At 32.3% G+C, this 23,038-nt stretch overlaps 2 protein-coding genes across 4 annotated transcripts; both read right to left on the bottom strand.

Moving 5' to 3' along the window:
- Window positions 1-3,036: 3,036 nt before the first annotated feature.
- Window positions 3,037-4,100, bottom strand: LOC106757220 (60S ribosomal protein L23). Its single transcript, XM_014639841.2, has 4 exons — window positions 3,954-4,100; window positions 3,585-3,869; window positions 3,453-3,494; window positions 3,037-3,273 (listed from the first exon to the last, which is right to left on the bottom strand). Exons 1-4 carry the CDS (start codon window positions 3,964-3,966, stop codon window positions 3,191-3,193), a joined length of 423 nt encoding a protein of 140 aa, XP_014495327.1. The 5' UTR covers window positions 3,967-4,100; the 3' UTR covers window positions 3,037-3,190.
- Window positions 4,101-5,288: 1,188 nt separating this feature from the next.
- Window positions 5,289-12,484, bottom strand: LOC106758019 (probable inactive histone-lysine N-methyltransferase SUVR2). 3 transcript variants are annotated; one of them, XM_014640907.2, is made up of 11 exons: window positions 12,352-12,484; window positions 11,677-11,883; window positions 11,551-11,586; window positions 10,940-11,438; window positions 10,179-10,348; window positions 9,158-9,976; window positions 8,738-9,000; window positions 7,894-7,960; window positions 7,717-7,767; window positions 7,281-7,377; window positions 5,289-5,604 (listed from the first exon to the last, which is right to left on the bottom strand). In XM_014640907.2, the coding sequence occupies exons 2-11, from the start codon at window positions 11,857-11,859 to the stop codon at window positions 5,579-5,581; spliced, it is 2,211 nt and encodes a 736-aa protein (XP_014496393.1). In that variant the 5' UTR covers window positions 11,860-11,883; window positions 12,352-12,484; the 3' UTR covers window positions 5,289-5,578. The 3 variants fall into 3 exon arrangements, with proteins under 3 accessions (XP_014496393.1, XP_022634872.1, XP_014496392.1); XM_022779151.1 differs by lacking the exon at window positions 12,352-12,484 and adding an exon at window positions 11,995-12,344; XM_014640906.2 differs by lacking the exon at window positions 12,352-12,484 and adding an exon at window positions 11,985-12,344.
- Window positions 12,485-23,038: the final 10,554 nt, after the last annotated feature.

Consider the following 23,038-nt stretch of genomic DNA (forward strand, 5'->3'; position numbering starts at 1 on the left):
ATCCTCATTCTGTTTGAAAAGATGTTTATAGGTCCTGTAATCTTTGGATTCCCATATGGCAGAGACAGTGATATACATGTATTTTAGCAATTGATTAAGTCGCTAATTTTGGTTATTTAACAAAGGGATTAATGGGGGCCGGAAGGGAAACAAAGAAAACAGCATTATATTCTACATGTTCCAGCTAGGGGGAACAGTTTTGACAACTTTTGTAGCTTTATTTTGTTGAAAAATAAACGAGGTACTGATATGGGGTAGTGGATTTTTATTTTCTTAGAATTATGTTTCCACATCCCTGCCTAAAAAGTAGACATGGAAAGGGAAATTGAACTAAAAAAGGATAATTAAGAGAACAGCTCATCCAAGTGACCCACTTGCAGTAAAACCTTCACCACTGTAAAATGAAATTTCAACAGATCAAAAAAGAAAGAGAAGAGGGTAAATTATCATTAAAACACAGGATACAAGTCTGTAATAACAGTTGCACAAACTCAACAACATCAAACTTCAACTCCAGAGCTCTGCTCATCAGAACAAAATATTGAATGACAAATGACCAAAGCAAGTTTAGAATTAAGAAATATGCAAAGTATGAAAACTTATTATTCATCTTAGAAAATGTAACTTCAAATTTCACTGTTGATGATTATAACCTTAGTGGGTAATACTAATGTACAAGTAGTTTTGAAAACGTTCTTTGAATCGTGAAACCATAGATGTGATGAACGCCTGGACCTATTTTTTATGTAAACTTTTGATCATAAAAATGAGGAAAGGGGAAGATTATAAAGAAAAGATATATGATCAGCCAAGAGGAGGAGGCGTGTGGATACGATCGTTTGAAGGGCCATCACTGAAGTTGAGGCAATAACTGCGAAAATCATAGTTGTACTGTGGACCTCTCTTGTGCCATCCAGTACTTTTCTTCCAGCTATGCTTCAACTTGCAAATCAGCTGTCTGAGAACTCTTGATGAAGTGCCACCACGACCAACTAACCTCTTTCTTGGGACGTTACCAAGTGTGACTAAAGGGCTAACTCTCATTTTTGCTATGAATTGGAGCTTCAAGAACTGAGTTCTTTGAGGGGTATAAAACTGTGACATTTTCATTCTGCAAGCTATGCTAGCAAGCTTCACATTTAAGATCAAGTGAGAACATGTGTTGCTATTAGAAATGCATCATGAGGAATCGGACTGATGAATGCATTATGAAAGGTAGGTTATCAAGTGTGGACCACACAAGGAGGGAACCCAGAATAAGGTGTCAAGTTTTTATTTGTGGGAAGTGAAGAGCGTGATCGTCATGGACTCTGCAACAAGTGATAAAGGTTTAGTTTGTTGCCTTTTCAAAGATTAATAATGCTCCCAGGGTGGAATGGATTGAAAATATGCGGTGTAGTGGTGTAACATCAATGAAGTGCTCAAGCACTTTTCTCAAGAGTCTTCTATACGAGTATAGCTACCTACCAGTACTTGCAGCGTGCATCATTTATGATTTACAGTTCCTCTTGTGCTCCAAGGTATTGAAACAACCAGATCAGAACGCTATCTTCAACTTTCTTTCGTGCAGTTATGTAAATGAAATAAAGTCCACCAATAAGGGTAGGATTGAACTACCCAAAACGAAGGTCTTCTCCATTTGGATTCAATTTCTCCTGTTATCCATTCATCAATTTATGTCTCAAAAATTTAAATTTATGTCATTGCTTATTTAATTAATGTAAAGGTACGAATAAAATATGCCTTCATATTGTATACAACCATCCTACAACTATAAATAAACATTTACTTATATTTATTTTTATTCTCCGAGAAATTTCAAAATGCTATTTTCCCAAAAATCGAAGGACAGTCCCACATCCCAAACTATATACACAAATCATAGCCTACTTTCTAAAAACTCTCAACCTTTTCGTGGGTAACATTAAGTCAGATTGCACACGGAGAACGACATCAGTAGACTAATAATATGATCAATTAAAACTCCTCAGATTTCACGTTATGCCAAACAAATATGGCTCGTTAAGCAAATTGGAATATCTTGCGAAAAGTCTTTACATTCTCATTTTTATTTACTCCCATCGTTTGTGGAGTGAATCATTTGGTATCTAAATCATAAAAAAAAAAAGTTGCGTCAAATAGTATTTTTTTAAAAATATATTTTAAGTAGGTACTTTTATAATTTTAAAAATAAATAATTTTGTCTTATTTAAAAAAGAAAACACCTCGAAGTAAATTCCTTTCATGAAATAATTTAAATTCTTAAAGGCATTTGGCCAATCAAAAGAAATAAGTATATTAATATCATAAACCATTTAGAAAAAATAGATTATAATCATTCCTAAGAAAATAGTAGAAAAGGAAAACTATGTTCACAAAAAATTTTCCATATAACTCTTGTGAAGCAGTTCATCATAAAGAAAAAACTTCATAGAACAATTTACAGGATCACATCCTTACATTCATCTTCTAAGTATCAAAATTTAACTTAAGAAACTGCTGAGATTATCTACTTTACGTTCAAAAAAGACATTATTAATGTTGCAAGGTTCTTTAAGATGATTCTCAGTAACTACTAAAAAACAAAAACGCTTTATAATGAAAAAAATAAGGAATTTTACAGAACTAAACGACCCAAAGCTCAAGCAGCCGCAGAGGAATATAACCGGTAGAATCCAATCAGAACTTTTATCATTCAAAACACGGTGAGTTACACCTGTAAACTAGATATTTATGTTTTTCATTATTATAGAGGATCCGTGTTCCTATATATAATGTCCTCAGCATAAACTTATAATTTATCACAATACTCCCCCAAAGGACCATCCGACACGTACCACACGATAAGAAAATTAAATCCTAACAAACTCATTCCACATGACGGCAATGCAACCAGTCTAGCCGTGCACAACAAAACACGTTATCCCTCTCATCTAAACATCATTCAATCTACCAACAAATTCATGCACTCACAATGCCAAAAAAAGTATACTAAAGCAATTAACCCAAAAATTAAACAGTATAGTAAAGAAAAAATTAAGACTAATAAAAAACAACTCTTTTAACTATCAATAATTCCCATAAAAACAAAGTCAAACTATATGTGACGCATTGTCTGCAACTCAACCTAAATAAATATAAGAAAACAATTCAAGAAACAGAAACATCAAAAAAGCACTAGAAACACAACTTAAACAATGGCATTGGCAGCACTTGCAATCCTGGGCCAGAGATCGGCACACTCCTTTCCAATTGGTCCAGTAATAGCAGAACCTAGAAATACAATCGACACCCCATCAAACACATTAAAACCAACAAGTAACACTGCATAACGAGACTACAAACGGAAAAAGATCCAATCACAAACCCTAAATACATTCAAAAAACAACGAAATTCAAATTGCAACCAAGGAGTGTCAAGGAGCTCGAGAACTAAAATTCACAGTTCATACCTTTCATTTCACCCTTGGGATTCACGATAACCCCGGCATTATCTGCATAGCAGAAACAACCACATAAAAAATCATTCGAATAAAACAGCGTAACAGGATATCAAAAATCAAAGGCGAGAAAAAGTGCAATACCTTCGAAGTACATATAAACGCCGTCCTTTCGGCGCCATGGCTTGCGCTGACGGACGATGACGGCCGGCAACACCTTCTTACGGAGATCTGGCTTTCCCTTCTTGACAGTAGCCATAACCATGTCTCCAACACACGCTGAAGGCAACCGGTTCAACCTCCCCTTGATCCCCTTCACTGATATGATGTAGAGGTTCTTGGCGCCGGTGTTGTCGGCGCAGTTCACCGTCGCCGCCACCGGCAGACCCAGTGACATCCTAAACTTGTTCCCCGCCGATCCTCCGCGACCTGAAACGCCATAAATTGGTTAAGTAACACACGATGAACGACTTTAAGAAGAATTAATCGACGCATTTGATTGTCAATACGAACCTCTCTTCGACATTGTTGCGTCTCGGTTGAACTACACAAACCCTAAGCTTGCTTCTTTCTATTCTATATATGCATTCTGACTAGGGTTTAATCGCTATGGGTCTGGGCTTCGCTCTTATGTTCGGCCCATTACCATCCCAGGCCAGTTTCAATGTTTAACACATTAAGGAATGTAAGGTGTTTTATTTTATTATATACTAATGAAAATAGTGTTACCTTAAATATGTATATATATTTACCCTTTTATGATTCAAAAATTGAAAATATTATTATTATTTATAAGTATAAAATAAATATAAATATTTTTATAATTTTATTGTAAATATATTTTTTTTTGTTTTTTATGTAATTTTTTTATTATAAATAATTATGTTAATTTAAAAAACAATCAAATAAAAAAGTAGTTAAATTTAAATGAATAATAACTTGAAAATAAAATTATTAAAAAAAATATTTAAGAAATAAAATTAATATATATAATTATTTGTTCCCTATGACTATCAACATCTTTTTAGAATAGTTATGCATATTAGTAAGTTTAAACTGAAACTTAATTATTTTTCTTAAACGACCTCTTATATTTGGTCAACCCAAAAATCCTTCAACAACAGAAATCAAATAGTTTGATTTTGTGCCTTGAGTCTCGGAATTGGTTTACAAGAAGTACCAGTAATACAGAGAAATTATGAATCATCCTCCGTGTGTTTTGTGATTCTTCTCCATTCAACTTTAAATTTGGCGGTGAAAAATCAGTAATGCATTCGGAGAACAAAAAAGAGAGAGATCCAACAAAGAATTCATAGGTGTGTTGACTGTAAGTTTCATACCTTTTTTTATTACTTCCAGAAGACATTACATAATGGAGAACTAAACTCCAGAAAAATCATTTGTTACATGCCACCAAAATAAAATTTCAAAGGACTATTTAAATATTTCAAAATCAAATTTTATAAAACATATCTCTTTCACATTTCTGATATTCATTGTTGCATATTTTAAAATTAGAATACGCTTGTAAATTTGAAAGTTCATAATACATTCATACCTATATAGTCTTTCAAAAATCAAATTTCAAACTTGTTACTCCTAAATGTAAGACTATTTGATAAGATAAAAACATCAATATTTCAATTCTAAATCCATTAAAATGACATTATTAAAATTAATCATGATTTTATCTTTTAAAAATATTTCAAAAAAAAATATTTAAACAATCTTAATGCTTAATTCTTAAACGAGACTATTGAGTATAGAAATAACAAAAACTAATATACATAAACTAATGAAAGTTTAGTTCTCAAATATAGTCAGAAGACTATACACTGAATTCAGGAATAAAGAAATGAAGCTGATCTATATAAAACTATCGCTGAAACCATTGAATCCGTCATGCATTTAGCATACATAAACTTGGACAGAATTATCAATGCCTAAAGGCTGTATCTTTTCTTACTTTTTCTGGGTAATGACTGCAGTTTTCAGAAGACAGTGAATAGTAACTATTATCCAACCTCCAAGCAAAACAATGAAATGTCAAATACAAAAATGACTAATTCATTTGGTTGGAACTCAGTTACTATTAATTGCATCATCATACACAAAATCGGTTTGGCAGACAATGGTCATCATGCAACTGTCGATCTGATGGATCCTACAATCCAAAAGCGTAAACGAATTAGTAACATCATGATAACGATTAAATTATAAAAGAATATAAATGTAACACATACACTACCTAGTAATGATGAAAAATTAACAAGTAAATATCCAAATTAATCCCTGAAATTACTAAGGGTCAGTCACATGCACAGTAAACCTCCAATGTCCGATGGTTAATAATTAGAAATGTCATTATTGCCAATATTATCTTAATCTCCTTCATCTTTCCTACTCTTATTCCCACTTTCAGTTTGCTACACAAGTTTTCATCCTCTTTTGCTCGTTATTCTTCATCGCTTATTGTATGTAATATATATTGTAAGTTTTGTAGGAAGGTTCAACACAAAATAGATCTTTACATTGGTAAGATATTGTCCTTTTTGGATCAAATTCTCACAAATTTATTTTTGATATTATTCTAAAAGATCTTTTACCAATGAAGATATCTTATGTGTATATAAACTCATATTCATCTCTTATTTTATCTTATGTGAAACTTTGTTTGTATCCTATCAAGTTTCACCTTATTATTCATAAAATTAGCCAAACTAAAGAGTATTAGGCATGTCACAAGTCAGATTTGTCGCCATGTCTGCACTCAGATCCGTAACAAACATACTATTTAAATATAGCAGTAGACCACCCTACTAACGAATCATTGTTTTGCAACAACTAAACTCTGTTAAAACATCAACTCTTCAGCTTGGTTCAAAGCTCAAATTTGTTCTGAACGCATGAATCCTCGTCATCACTCAACCAGACTAATAATTGTAAAGGTCATGATGCAAAACTCTTCCAGACAAGGAAATGTAGCAAAATCAACTCATTATCAATATTATTTATCACTATTATATATGCATTATTACCACAATAAATCACCTATAATCACCTAGACTCATCAATCCAGTCATCGAAATATAACTCACCCTTTAAAGCACACAAGATAGACAATTTTGCACAGTAAGCAAATTGGAATTTAATTAGGATTCACAAAAGACAACACCAATATGACTATGATCACTTCAGCATAAGCATTGGATCGTGAGTAAGTGACAAACACTTTTTGAATATAAAATATAGAAAAAAGGAAACATCCAGCAAGCAGAGCACGAGTATGATCATTAGTCTTAAATTTTTACAAATCATTTAATGCTAGGGCAGTTTGGCTATAGGCCATATGATCAAATAACCCCAAGTGGAATATATGCTGGCACAGATTCAAAAGGCAACATGTATTTCTAAAACAAAGCCAGAGAAATTAAATGTAAAACAAAAATAACTTCAGTATGACCGGAACCTTTCCAACTTCCAATCATGCACAATGGCGAGTGGGTTAGTAAAGCACAAGATCACCTTGAATTGACTAAATAGAAGTTCTAGGTGATATGTTTGAAATAATTATTCATTTTTTAGAAAGTATTGTAATGATTACATATTAAAGGACACCATCCATATCGATTTGCAGAAAAAGGAATAGCATCCATTGAATGGAATCACTGACCAATTTAGGAGTGGCTGTGTTGTATTTCATAAATTAGGGAGTGAAAATTGAAACACATAATTTAAAACAATGAAACAGAGCAAAAAAAAACAGAAATAACATGTCATATATTATGTTGTGAGAAAAAAAAATTTACACAAATTACACAAATGGGAGAATGAACTAACTATGTGATCGCTTAATATTCCTGCAGAATTTACTGCCACATCTGCACTGGAAAAGCTCAACAGACTCATCGTGATCATCAAAGTTGATGCCATAATCCTGCAGATACACTATACACATAAGCTTTTCTAGACAAAAACCCTTTAACTAATAACACAATTTGAAGTAAACTACATAAAAATGATAACCTATGATGTTTGGTAACAAATGGCCTGCCAACCAAACTACCTAGTAGTATACATAGTGGCATTACTAAACTAGTAACCAGAAACAAATAAAACCTATATTTTGATAATGAATTACTCAAATTATCTCAGCCTTTGTTCCCAATTTATATGTTGTACTTAATATCTCAGACCAATTAGTACGAACCACAAAAAGACTGCAGCAATCGAGCAATATATTCACCAAACATATTAAAGAACCAAACTCACGCACCCAAGTGAGTTCTTCCAGTGCTGCTATTTTTCTGGTTGCAAAGAACGCAAACTGCACATTTGAACACATTAAAAACATCAGCCATCATAGTTGTGTTCTATAGAATCATTCTCCCCGAATGCTTACAAAGGTAATTAAAAAGTGGAAATGGAATTGGTGGATTTGCTAACTTCTCACATGATAGTACTGATGAGTCGGGCACTCGACTTCAACTGGGATCTGAATTAAATTTGCATCCAAGCATCTACAAAAATAAGTAGAAATAATAAAAATCTTCTGATTTACAATAGACATATCATGAGTACAAGGTCTGCACAGCCACATGAAAGTGTATTGTTAACAAACCATCAACCCAGTGATTTTACTATTTTCATTACTTTATATACAGATGTTCAATAGCAAGATGGAACTTTCATAATTGAAAGTGAAAATTGAAAATCAAAACAAAATATTTTCCCTAAACGAAGAAACTAAAATAATTTACTTATCATAAAATTAATTTCAATAGTTGCACAATTGATTTTAATAACCTAAAATCTAAAATAATCCATTACAATCACAGTAAATACCAATTTCTGTTGAGGAAAAAGTTGTTTGTATGTACCAAACCAAGCACAAACTACTTAGCTTAATTTCAACAAAACTTAAATAAAACGGTAACATTTACTACTTCTATTAAAAATCATTAATAAGAGATAATCACCCAGGTGATTTTGTGATATTACACAACACCTCATTGTTTTCTATCCCTTCTCTGACGTCCCTTCCTTGTTTAAAAAACATTACACCAACACCTTTTTTATATTACATTAATCCTTAAATATTTGAAAAACATTACAATGAGTTTGTGTTAAAAACACAGATATGTTTGTGTAGTTTCATGAAACGTCAGGTAGGGCTAGTGTAATTTAATAAAATAATTATTTTAAACACATAATAAGAAAAGGACAAAAGTCTCTACAACTAAAACTTTTATAAATAACTGCAAAAGACGCCAGTGAAATATGAGAAACCCAAATACCTGTGATTAATAAATCTAGCAACATTTCCATATGATGCCGCATATAAACAAAGAGCTTCCCTATCCTTCACATCTCCTAAGTCCCAATCTGCATCCAATAAAACTGGAAATGTATATTTCCCACCTTTTGGATTTTTCATGTTCCTCTCGTGCAACTCTGTGACAGTTAAAATTTCCCCAACAAACTCACATACAAAGGTTCCTTTTGGAAGATCCTCTAACGTACGAAGACCCCACCCTTTTCCGTCTGAAGTTAAGAACACCTGGGCAGCACATAATCAGGAAGGCATATCTAAATAAATTTCTATCTGGGAAAAATGAATTTGAGAACATAAAAAATGAAATAATGTCACCTCAATGATTTCATCATCAAAGACAATACATTTTTTTACTAGTGGCAACGATTACTTAAACAGTCACCTGCAACTTGCAACTTATTCCACGCTGGACAACCCGATTGCCACAATGTTTGGCACAGCCACATTTGCTCCAGCACTCTTTAATAAACTTCTGCTTTAGGTGTCCTTTACATGGTTCCAAACAATCATCATTCTTTGATTGTTCGAATGGACAGGCTTTGCAATAGAAATAATTTTTGGAATCACGGTTAATGGCAATACACTCTTCCAAGAAATCTTCCTTTAGTAGGCCATGTGCCGTAAAAGCAAATTCACCCCCAGTTTTATTGGTACAACGACATGGTTTAGATGACAATACGCAATTTCCCTTACAAGTTGAGCAACAATCCTCATTTCCAATACGAGATAGAGAAAAATTAACATAAGCATCTCGGTAGACAAGGTTTTGGGGTATGTAGTGAAAGGGTGGCGGAAGATCACTAGTAGTGTTATTCACCCATGAAATATTTACTGTTTCTTCACCCTTTGCCAGGTCATTAACATCGTGAACAGCCCTTAGATCATTTTCAGTCGTAAATTCACATTTTGGAACAACCACTGAGGTAGCTGAATTTGTAGACATGGGATCCTCTGGCTCCTTCCCACCAGTACTATGTAAGAAACCATTAGTGCTAACCTTCTTGGAAGCTAGTACAGCACCATCTTGATCACTTGGGCAGCATAGAGAACTAGGAACTTCAGGTTCAGCCAAGGCTGAAGAAGACCTAACACTGATTTCGTTTTCAATGACTGGATCTTTATTTCCTCTCACGCTAGGTGAGACATTGGTCTCGGATTCCTTTGAAACATCATCAGTTTGTGTTATCTTTACACATTGTTCCTGTGAATTATCATTTGAATCAGTTCCAAATTCCAAATGCAGTCACACGTCTCTCTATAATTCCAGGATAAAAATAAGGGTCAGAGTGGTTGTATATAATTGCACACCTGTATACTAAAGTATTTTTACAATTTGATTATTCCTATGCAATTGAAAAACCAGTTCCCAAGAACTGAGCAGCAGCTCTTGAGAAATTTTTTACCTCTCCCATAGATGGCAATGCTACATCTACATTTGAAGTTTGTTCTTCAATTGAGGAAGAAATAATATATTCATGCTCAACGGCTTCATCGTTGCATTGTGATGCCAGGGTATCGTGGTCATCTTGCTTTTCAGCTGCATCCTTTAGAGAGTCTCCTCCGCTTGATGGTTCTTTTGAGCGGAAATGATAAAAATAAAGCCCATCAACACAGTTGAATGTGAGGTTAGAAACAGAATAGCAAAATAACGGCACAAAAGTAACATTTATTTGGTTTAACTGAAACACAAGGGCATTTCTGAATCTTTGGTACAAGGAACTCGGGTTCTTCCACATAAAGAAGTAATAGTGAACATGATGATCTTATGAAAGATTTTCAGCGAAAGTAAAAGTTTTACTGTATGCAATTCGAGACTCGCTTGCTGCATGTGCAGATGAAAGCATGTGGTGGGCTCAGGGCCAAAATTTCAGGGAGAGAAACCAATGAGGTTCTATTCAGATGAAACTATTTCACAGCTCAGCAAAAATTGAGCATTATCTTCTTTTCTTTTGAGGCCCCCAGGAATTAAAGTGTTTTCCTATGTTTTACTAAGAATAATCTACCTACTTGCTCTGAAGCATAACAATTACCAACAAAATACAGTACTACACATTGGGTTCAATGAAAGTGTACAATGAAGTAAACGTCATCACCAAGATCTCACAACAACAGAAAATGGAAAGAAAGTAAGAAGCTTCTCATCAAGGCACCGTAAGTTGAATACCAGGAGGAATCACAGCAAGGGGAATCTCACAAGCTGGCAAATCATCAACAGGCTCATCCTTGGGCTTGATCAAAGTGAATGGAACAAGCATTTTGTTATTGGCCAACGGAGCAGCTCGTGGTTCAGCTGCTGACTCTTTTAGTGGTTCTGCAAGGGAAGTATGGTCGGACATAGACCTTCCCCCTCTAGGTGTAAACTGAGGTGATACAGGTTGCTTTCCCCTGTTGACAATAGCATCTTGTGGGAGAACATGAGGAGCATCATTCCTTGCATTTCCATCAGATAATGCAGCACTGCTTTGAGGCTGCAGTCTGGAACTAGTTTCAGGCACTATGCCATCTTCCAATTTTGGAGTTTTCAACGGAAAGGCGGCTAAGCTGTGGCCATGATTAGTTAGAGGGCGTGAAGATTGACCCTCTTGGCCTCTCAAACGCAACCTCTTCAAAGGTCGCAAAGGCTCCTCATGCATATGAGCTTCTTCATTGTCCACATCTCCATCCTGGATGTTTGAAAAGCCACAACACATTTCAGGAGCCATAGGTATAATTAAGAACGAGAAACAAATGCAGACAAACTCAGCAAGACAGAATAACAGGAGCTAGTGCGGCAACCTTCTTGTTTTTGTTATTCTGGTCTGGCTCCAGCGACTGTCAAACCATATCAAGCAATGGATTAGTCACGTAAACAAATGATCCATTAGGTAGATACTGGATAAACAAGATGAGTCCAAAATACACCTTGTTTTCTTCCTCCTCAAATATTGCATCAGCCAGAGCCCTGTAACTCTCTTCTTCGATAAGTTCCCAGTTTTTATCATACAATTTAAGCAGCTTCTTCAACACTGGTTTCACTTTTGATTCAGGAATCCCGAGATTCGCCATTGCCGAAAACGCCGCGATCACTCTTGGATTCGGCGCCATTTATCATCTGCCAACCGCCACAGGCTACAAATTGCAAAGCACAACTAAATTCCAAAGACATTTAACACGGAAAAAAAAAGATACAAAATAATATTTACTAGCAATTGAGCTACAGTGCTAAAAACCTTAAGATACCAAATCGTGAAAGAAATAGCAGAGAAGATCTCAGCAGAAGAAAAACATAATTAACAATCCAGACCAGTAGACGACAGGGAAAGGGAAGAAATTAACGGTCAAAGGAACTGCAAAAGAAAGTCAAAGCGAGAAACGGAACACGACGCATTGCATGGTGCAATAGAAACCTAAAACCTACGAGAAACAAAAGAAAAGTGGTTGGAAATGTTGAGGAAGAAGAACAGAGTTTTGAATATGGAAGGTAACGCGCATTTTGGAAGGGTGAAATTCAAGTGTTTGATCGCGGGAGGGAAAAGAAATAGGGCAGAATTAGAGTGCGGAAAGAGAGAAAAACGTGAGATACTGGTTTCACTGTACCTGCTATTTCACTCTCAGCTGGTTAGGTTTTACAGTGAGAAAGGAATGAAACTGAACTGAGGCGAGAATGGTGAAGAATCACTGGCTTCTAACTGTAACACTACTTCACCTCGAACACCATCTTCGCATTTTAACTCTATATTGAGACATTAATTTATTTAGGATAAACAAAAATTTAGGTTTTCATATTGAGTATTCCATTAATCAGGAATAAAAATATTTTAATGTAAGTGATTTTCTTGTAAATTATTATTAATATTTATTTTAATTGTATCTTTCTTTATGTGATTTCTAATTTAAATTTTATATTCCAAAAAGATAAATTTGATTTGTCGGTAGTTGTTCTTAAGCTTAAAAATAAAATAGTCATTAAAATTAATTATTTACAACTCTCTCTTTTTTAGTGCTTTTATTTCTATTAATAAATAAAAGATTGTATTAGAAAGAAAATCAGCCAGTAATGGAAGATTTTGTGTTATTTAATTGTAAAAAAAATACAAATAAGTAGAAAATGGAGAAATTAATAAAATATTTAAATTTATATTCTTTACTTACCTGTTCGCATTAAAATTATATTCTTTATAATAATATATATCCTTACATGTGTTTTTATGGAAAAAAATTTAAAAAAAAAATACACGCAAAAATTGTGCAAATATTGGAAATTTTATAATAGCACGCACGTCCTATTTAACCAAGTGAACTAGAACTTTGAGAAATTTTAATACTTATTTATTATTTTCTAAAATATAATTATAATGTATCCAATATAATTAATAACCTTGGACTAAAACCTACGCATTGTTTTTAGTCCGCGTTTACAAAACTATATAACATTAAAATGTGAATGATGAAATGTTAATTATATTTTACTATTTTATAATTGACCAGTTAATGTAAAATAATACATCCTGAATATTGAATATAATATTTACTTTAAATATAATTTTGTTTCAAATATTTTAGAAGGGGTTATGGTGTTATGTGGAAATTAAATGTGACTTATACAATACTATTAATAGATTAATAGATTATATGTTATATCCTTAAGGATTACACTTACTAATGAAAAAAAATGTGGGTGCGCAGATATTCGTGGATAGAATTCGCAATGGATGGTTAGTACCTGTGTTTAGTCTTTTCTTCTAGTTTATATTATTACCTGTGTTTTATATATATATATATATCAGTGCACACATTATGTTCTACGGAATTTATCCTATGTTAGTATTTTTTTTTAAAGAATGTTATATACTCCTGCAGTAAAAGTTGCTTTTAGAGGATTTAACGTGATCTTGTTGTTGCTTTTTTTTAGAGGATTTAACGTGATCTTGCTGTTGTTTATTTTATTATGTTGGAATTTTCTCTAAGCACCAGAGTTATCCTATTTTGGAACGGGGTATATTAATGATTTGAAAGCATACAATGAGACTATATTTTGGAAGCTAATGCATATAATAGGTTATAGTGTATTAGAATTATTTATGAGTTAGCTTTGATATGATATTTTATTATTTATAATGATATTATATTAGGTATGCTATAAATGATATTATATTAGGTAGGTTTATATACGTATTATATTATAATTTTAAGAAGGATATTTTGTTATTTATTGTTAATGATATGATATTATACAGGTTTACAAACGCATTATATTAGATATATTTACTAATGATATTTTATTAGTTTTGAAAGAGGTTTTGTGAATTTATAAATGTTATTTTATTATGTAGTGTAGACATGTTAATGTAATAAGTTCCTTTTATAACGGTTGTATACTGATACAGGAGAACAAAATATGTTAATTCAGAACCTGTTGCGGGAGATGTGGGTGCACAAGTATGAGTTCTACAGAGTATCAATCCGTTGGTTCGTTTATAGTTCAGCGGTGATGCGAGTATTGTTTGTTAGTTTTGATATTTTTTTGTTATGACCTTACTTGTGATAGGATATTCTGGGTTGAGAGAAAGGCATGCTAGGGTGATAAAGAATGTGTGATAATGATAATACACTAGTAGTACTTTTAATATAGTTGTACTCTCATTATGTTGGTGTAAAAATTGAGGTAATATCTTTCCTCTTTTGAGAAGGTAGAAAGTTAGGTCTCTTCGTCTATATGAGGTGGTAGAAGAGACAAGGTTCGAGTGCCACTCTTTCCTCTTTCGAGAGGGTAGAAAGGGTTGGATGTCTCGCGCGTAGGTTTTTCAATCGAGCTGAGTATAGTGCCCGTTGTGAAGGTAGCGGAGTTTTTACTCATAAGTCTTGAGGAGCAGGGGAGATCGATCTGAAACTGCGGTGGAGGATGACTCGAACTATCCTGTTTTGGTGAACAGGTGTCCTATTTTGGTGAACAAGTTTTATATGAGAGAGTACAAAGAGATAATGTATATTCTGTAGTTATTGGTTTTGGTGTACTTATTGAATATGTCATGTTAACTATATTACTTTGTTAACTAATAATTGATGTGTTGATGTTGTATTAGATGATGATTATGGTAGCTTACCCTTATTGTTTGTGTGTGAATGCGATAATCGTATAACTTGTATTGTTATATGGGAGCAAATGTTAATACAGATGTTTCAGTTGATAATTAGAGCGGAAAGAAGTCGGGAATGGAACGGGGAAAGATTTATATGGTTTTCGAACATTTTCAGATAATTTGAGTTATGATATTTCATTTAAGTTGACTTGGAGATACAATTCTATGTTAAATGTTCTTTTAATTGGATTGTAGTGGATTATTGTTTATTTCCTCAGTCTAAGATGTACATGGATGTTTTCTTTTGTTTTCGTTTTAAAAGAATTTTTTTTTATGTCGCAACAATCAGAAATAGGATGTTACACGACCCGTTGTTATCCCTAATTACACTTAAAAGGAGACTCTTAAAGGATTTTCTCTTCAGTTTCACTGAAAGATTTTATTTAGAAACATACGTTTCCTCAATGGTACTACAAAACTCATCAAGTAATAATCTCATTTGATTTCGAGATGAATGTTGTTGACAATTGTATGTATCATAAATTCAGTGCGAGAAAGTTTATTTTCCTAGTTTTACGTGTTGGTGACATTATACTTGTCACTAATGATATAATATCTTGCACGAAACCAAGAGATTTTAGTCAAGAAACTTCAAAATGAAAGATCTTGGTGACGTCTCGTTTGTATTAAGAATTCAAATACATTGAGATTGTTCTTGGGACACTATAGAATTGTCACAAAGGAGTTGTATCGAAAAGATAATTAAAATATCGGGTATGCAGGAATGTAAGTAAGGGGATACTCTAATTGATAAGGAAGACATATTTAGTCTAAATTAATGCCCAAAAGGAAAATTATAAATTCTAAAAATGCAAAAGATTTCCCATGCATCAATAGTAGGAAGTCTGGTATATGTCTAAGTGCGTATGCTTACAGATATTTAAGCAATTTAAGAATGGATCATTAGAAAGCATATGAAAAGGTTATGAGATATTTAAAGACAACAAAGGATCATATGCTCACATATAACAGGTCAAACTATCTGCAAATCATTGGATATTTTGACTTATATTTTATTAAATATAAGAATAGTTTGAGATCCACTTCAAGTTACGTTTATCTATAGGTTAGTGGAGTAGTTTCTCGGCGTAGTGTCAAACAAACTCTTATTGCTTCAATCTGCCATGGTTGTAGAATTTAGCCTGTCATGAGACATTTAATCATGGGATTTGGTCAAGGAACTTTGTCATTGGGTTGAAAATTGTGGAAGGAATTGGAAAACCATTCAAATTATATTGTGACAACATATCAATTGTATTATATTTCAACAATAATAAGAGTACAACTAGGTCAAAAAACATTGACATCAAATTCTTAGTTATCAAGGAAAGCGTATAAAGTGGACATATTTCTATAAAACATATCGGGACAAACTCCATGATAATGAATCCTCTTATAAAAGGTCTTCCACCCAAGGTCTTTTCATAAACACATTATCTGGATCAGTGTTTTACCGTTTAAGGAATTTTAGTTTAATGGGAGTTAGTCATTTATGTGTTTTGTGTTACATGTTTGGTATTATGTATACATACTATTAAGTTTGGATAATTTGTTTAGATCAAATATAAAGTTTGATATTCGATCATTACACTTTATATAATATTGTTGTTGAAGGATTTCACCAAGGTAAGGTAGGATCAGTTGAAAAATAACATGTGCGTGTCACCTTCATGTGACTTTCAAGTTATACATTTCATGATGAGTTTGTGTGTTTTGGTTGTGTCAATATCTGTGATCATTGACGGGTTTAGTTACGATTGATATAACAAAAACTGTTTTAGTTATATATACTGGTATAATTATTATACATAATTAACTAGTTATGTCCAAAGGATATAATAATACATTTTAAACTCATAAAATCTAACATAATTATAAGAATATACATATGTAACAACTAAGAGATTGCTAGAAACATAAATTAAAAAAAGAATAACTATATTTAATAATACGATTAAGTTAAGAAAACAATATTCATTATTATTTATATTTAAAAATCAAAATATATTAAAATTTAAAATATAATCTAATACCAATTTTGCATCCAAATTTATAAACTAAAAATATATTTAATAAGAATAATTAAATACAAAACAAGTTGCGAAATTATTGAGATTTAAATAGCAAATAATATAAATATACCATTTTCACTCTCATTTTACAATTAGACAATATAAATACTTTTAATTAATTATTATGTTATTATATCATTTGAACAAGTTGAAGAATAATTATTAGAAAAACAAGTTGCAAAAGTAAAATGTGAAAAAGTCAAGAAAACTTAAAAAAACTGGGGAGAAATAACATGGCTAAAAGATAAAAGAAAAAAAAAATTGCAACTTCATGATAAACTCTGTATATAGAGTCATCACTTTAGTTATAAAAATTTAAGATAAGATCTAAAATAAGATGTCACTCAAAAAAATGTTCTTATAAAATATTGAAATTTTATATATTCAAAATTAATTTATGGTTTAAACCTTTTTTTTTGTTCCTAAGTTATAAGCGGATGTTCAGTTTAGTCTCGTTGTTAAAAATGTAAATCTTTGGTCCCTAAGGGTGTGTTCTTTTGGGAGAGAGGAATTGAGGGAGAGTGAATGGATGGATTTGAGGGGATTTGAGGGTGAATTAAGTGTTGTTTCTTTGAGTGGATTTGAATGTAAATGAGGGTGAATTTGAGAGTAAAGTTTATGAAAATTAGTGTAAAATTTGATTGATGTGACAGATAAAAAANATTTTTAAAAATAAAAAAGATATATTTAAATAAAATTAAATAATTATATTTAAAATATTTTTTTTAAGAATAAAGTATTATTTTATTCAATACTCGTATTTGAAATATTTTAACCGAATAAAGTAATTATAAAAGCAAACCATTTTAAATTAAAAAATTATTTCAATTTAATGTATTTTTAATATCTCAATAAAAATGGATTAAACTGATGATAAATTATGAAGTAAAAAAGAACGAAGAGAGCACTTCTCCCAAGGTTCTCTGCACCACCATGTTTATTCCAGGTTACCACTAATCAGTTTATCATGTACTTTGTAAATGGAAGGGGTAAAATGGATATTTCATAAAAATCATCGCAAATCTCTTCCCATCAGCAGAGATAAAAAATGCAATCTATCCTGCAAATCGTTGCTCTTCTTTCCTTTCAATTTCAAGAAAACGAACACAGATGATCCCATAAATCCGTCTTTCCAAATATGCTTCAACAGTAAAATTCATTGAAAGGAACAGAGGCTAAGGGTGTGTTTACTTGGGGGTAATTGGGGGAGAGTGATTGAGTGGATTTGAGAGGATTTAAGGGTAATTTTTTTTGTGTTTATTTGAGTGGATTTGAAGGTAATTGGGAGTGGATTTGGGGGTGAAGTTTGTGAAAATTAGTGTAGGATTTGATTGATGTGATAGTTTTAAAAAATTTGTTTAATTGGTAGAAATTGAAGATTACCAAAATGTCCCTAGGTATTAATGTAATATAAAATGATAATTGTTAATGTTATATTTAATTGTAAAAATGTTTATAAGGAAAAAAAATAAAAAATAGAAATAATTATTAAAAATCATTTTTAAAATTAATTAAATTATAATTATTTTGGTATTTTTGAAACAAAAAAAGTGTAATAAATAAGAGATTTCGTTTTTTTTTTAGAAAAAATTGGCCCAGAAATGTAAGCCCAAACTCCCTTCTAACCTAGGGGTTTTGCCAACATCCCCTCATTCCACACTCTTTCAGCTTTCTAGAGACCTCTTCGAAAATGGCAACCAGGCAGAGGTTTGCCTCCGCTGCACATGCGCCACCATCTCTGCCACTCACGCACTCACTCCGCCACAACCTCCACTCAACGGACCAGCCACCGCGACGGACCTCCCACTCAGCCCAAGGTGTCACCGGCGACCATTGTTGACCGCGGCGTCCAGCTCCTCCCCTGCTCACCTTTGCGCGCGCAAGAGGGAAATGTTCTTGTCGTGTACCGTGCTTTCACCGCCGCTTGCGAAGTCCACCGGAATCGAGTACCCAGGGCTGGACCGTGCTTTCACCTCCGCTTGCGAGGTCCATGGGAATCGAGTACCCAGGGCTGTATCTCTGCATTTTTATGTTTTTATCGGCTGGTATTATGGTATGCATCAAGGGCAAAAAAGCCATTTTCCTACAATTCGTTGCAAATCTTCGCATTTGTGCGAGTGATTGAAAAAGGCACTTTCTCGCAATTCTCTTCAATTCCATCGTCGCAAATCAGTGAAAGTGAACACGACTTTAATTCCTTTTCATCGCTCGTCAGTCCACTTGAACAGTAAATTCTGTTCAAGTGAACACAGCATAAGGGTGTTTTCTTTTGTAGTGATTTAAAGGAGATGATTTGGGCGAGATGATTTGAATGAATTTGAGTGGATTTGAGGGTAATTTTTTTGTTGTTTTTTTTTAATGGATTTGTGGGTATTTGAGAGTGGATTTGAAAGTAAAATTTATGAAAATTAGTGTAGAATTTGATTGATGTGACAGTTTTAAAGAATTTGTTTAATAGATAGAAATTAAAGATTACCAAAATGTCCCTAGATATTAAAGTAATATAAAATGATATTTATTAATGTTATATTTAATTGTAAAAATGTTTATAAAACATAAAAATATTAAAAAAAGTTATTAAAATTAATTTTTAAAAAGTAAACAAATTATAATTTAGTAAAATAAATTTACTTTTAAAAAGTAAAAAAAAAAATTATTATTATTATTATTATTATTATTATTATTATTATTATATTTATTATTAGTATTTTTTTATTATTACTATTTTTATTATTATTATGGTTATTATTATTATTATTATTATTATTAATATTGTAAGCAATAAGTCTCAGTTTGTGCATCTCATCATCAATTTGACCAATCGTGGAAGTTATCTCATGGATGATAATAGTTTCACGTGCAAACGAGAAAAGGATAATATTGTAAAACCCCATTCTTTACTTTCAAATCTCCTCTTCTCTGCGAAGATAGAATCTCTCTTCAATCCTGCAAATCTTCGCTCGTAATCACTCTCAAATCGTTGCAAACGAACAACTATATCATTGCTTTTCGTCGTCCGCAAATATGTATGAATAGTACAATCAGTTGAAGAGAACACACCCTAAGTTATAAAAAAATGAATCAAATGATCCTTTTTTAACTTGAAATACTGTTTTTGGTTGTTTCTTAACAACTGCTACATCTTTATATTGCTCTAATTTGTTTCTTAATAATAACAGACTTTAGATTGCTCTTTGTACTTTGACCATAAACATGAAAAAAGGACTCATTTGATAGTTTTTTATAATTTAGGAATCAAAGGTTTACGTTTTTAAAAACGGAAACTAAACTGAACATTCACTCATAACTTAGGGACCAAAAAGAGATTTAAACCTTAATTTATAGAAGGGAGAGAGTAAGTAAATATAGTTTTTCCGTAATCATTTATTGGCAAAAATGTTCAAAGAACAAACAAGGGAAATTTCATTTTGAATTTTAAAATCTAAATTTACATCAAAAGTTATAATCAATACTCTTCTTCACGCTCATGTCATATTTTATATGTTTATGTCACACTTATCACGACTAACTCACTTGTTTTGTTTTTCTTTTGGTAAACAATTTCATAAGTTCAAATTAAGTTTGATTCTCATTTCATTTTTACTATCTTATTTTCAAAGTGTTACACCTTCTATAATATTTAGATAATAAGATACATGTTATTATTTTAATTTATTTAAATTATATTTAAAAATATTTAAAATATACATCAAAAACTGATAAAAAGTTGTTAAGAGAGTTGATGAAAAAACTTTTTTCCTATATATACAAGGCGTGATAATATCAAATTATAACATGAATTGAACGTTATTATTTATACCTATTTCATATTGAAAGTAAATTTTAATGAAATTAAATTAAAAACAATGTTAGTTAATAATTGAAAAATGGAACTGTCTGGAAAGAAAATCACAGTCTGACACATTTATAATCACTTAATACACTGACTTAAAAATTAGACAGTATCGAATTCTGAAATATATTTCTTACTTATTTTTTAAGTAACCAGAACAATATCAAGAGAGGAATTTCCCTATTTCGACTAACAAAATCATTTACAAATCAAAATAATACCAAATTCTCGTGACACAAATGCCCATACGTCGTCCTTTTTGGTCGATACATGTTCTTGCTAAAGAATTGGAATATTCCATATCGCGATTGAATGTAATTTCAAAAATAAAATAATATATATATAGAAGGACAGAGTCTGCAGTACGAAAAAATGAATTAAATTATATCGATAATAACAAAATTATAGAGTACATTAATTCAGAAAGTTATATACATTAGAAAGCAAAATATTAACATCTCTTTTTTTTTTATCCCATCGTAATTATAGTCTTACATACATTATATTCGTATGTAAAGATAAAATAATTATAAAAAAAGTAATTTTTTATTATAAAAAATAACAAATAATATCAAATAAATATGAAAGTATTGTGTGCCAAAATATTAATAATTTATTTTTTCTTATTATATTCCTTATATATATTGGTATTGTGTGCCAAAATACCAATATGAAAGTTAAACAACGAAATATCTATTTTATTTAATTATTTTACTGTTTATTAATTAAGTTTGTTTTGCAAGTTGGATTACAATCAAAATATTTACTCTTTTTCTTCAAGTCATTTAGCGTGTGTTCGCTTGAACAGATAACACTGTTCAAGCGAATTTCGAAGCGCGGATTAAAATTTAAATGCTGTTCGCTTGTGTGAATTTGCAGAGAACGGATTACAAGTGATTTGAGTGGATTTCGAAATTTAACACTGTTTTACCAATCTCTCCAATACGCAAGGATTTGAGGTGATTTACCTTTAAAAGACCCCTATGCCCCTCTGCCAATCTTGAAAATTCCAACCCCTACCATATTAATAAAAAACGTAATATTCAACTAAATATTAAAAAACTAAAAAGCCTTGTATCAGCTGAAAAATAAAANNAGAGGCACTGCACTGTTGTTTCACGTGAACCTTTCACCATAGCTCTGTCCATGTGATTTTCCAGTATGCATGCGGCCTGGCCATGCTTATTCGGTCTCTTTTCAGTGCATAGCTGGTGTGCGTAGCTGGGGAGATTCGCTGCGAGATTACTGTTTGACACAACCCTTCACTCAGAACCCTTATTTGAATTTGAAAAACAAGGTAAGACCATTAATAAAAGAGTGTGTTTGGTGTATGTATTAAAACCTGTGTTTGAGAGTGTGTGGTGCTTTGCAAGAATAGTTTTCTGTGTGGATGGTGAAGAGGAGCACAACAGTGGGAGCTTTGGAGAGGTAATGTTTCAATGCATTGTTTCAATTTCAGTTTCTGTGGTTTTTGCAGATGGAAGAGATGGTTGTAGAGAGTGCATGGAAGAAGCTTCATGATGCAGCNGTTGCAGGAAGAAGAAGAAATTTCAAAGCATTGCAACGTGAAGGACCCTTATCCGGATACAGTGTCAACGTATCCGGATCCAGGGTTTTACAAGTTTTCAAATGGAAGCTTATCCGGATACTTTCATAGTGTATCCGGATCCACGTTTTCTGTTTGTGTTGCAGGGGTTGTTTCCGGCCGTTGCAGTGTCCGGTTGCCCATGGTTTCGTTCTCCGTCGCGACTTACAGATTTGTTTATGAGTGTGATATCACGTTGGAGTCCATGCAGCCTCCATTAAGAGGAGGTCGGAGCAGTATCCATGGATGATGCTCGTGAGGAAGAAGAATGACGACCCAACCATTCAGAGTTGTTGCAGCACCCTAACCATTTTCTTTTTCTTTGTTGCAGGTGAAGTTCGTGGCTGGTGAAGCAGTTTGGTGAAGCACCGTCGATCCTAAGAAAAGAGCATCGTGCATCAGCTAAACTGCCTGCTTACTTCCTCCTATCGTTAGGTTATTTTTTCAACCTTACCTTCTACCTTTCCTTTTCTTTCACCTCATTTTCCTTTTCTTTCAGCGTTTCTATTTTATTTTATATACATTATGGAAACTTAATTAATTTACTGCAGATATATATCTCGCATCTCCCTCCTCGTGTTATATTACAACTTTAATTGTATTTATAGTAAATTAATTCACTTTTCATTATATA

This window comes from Vigna radiata, chromosome 3, assembly GCF_000741045.1.
Source record: "Vigna radiata var. radiata cultivar VC1973A chromosome 3, Vradiata_ver6, whole genome shotgun sequence".
Taxonomy (NCBI): Eukaryota; Viridiplantae; Streptophyta; class Magnoliopsida; order Fabales; family Fabaceae; genus Vigna; species Vigna radiata.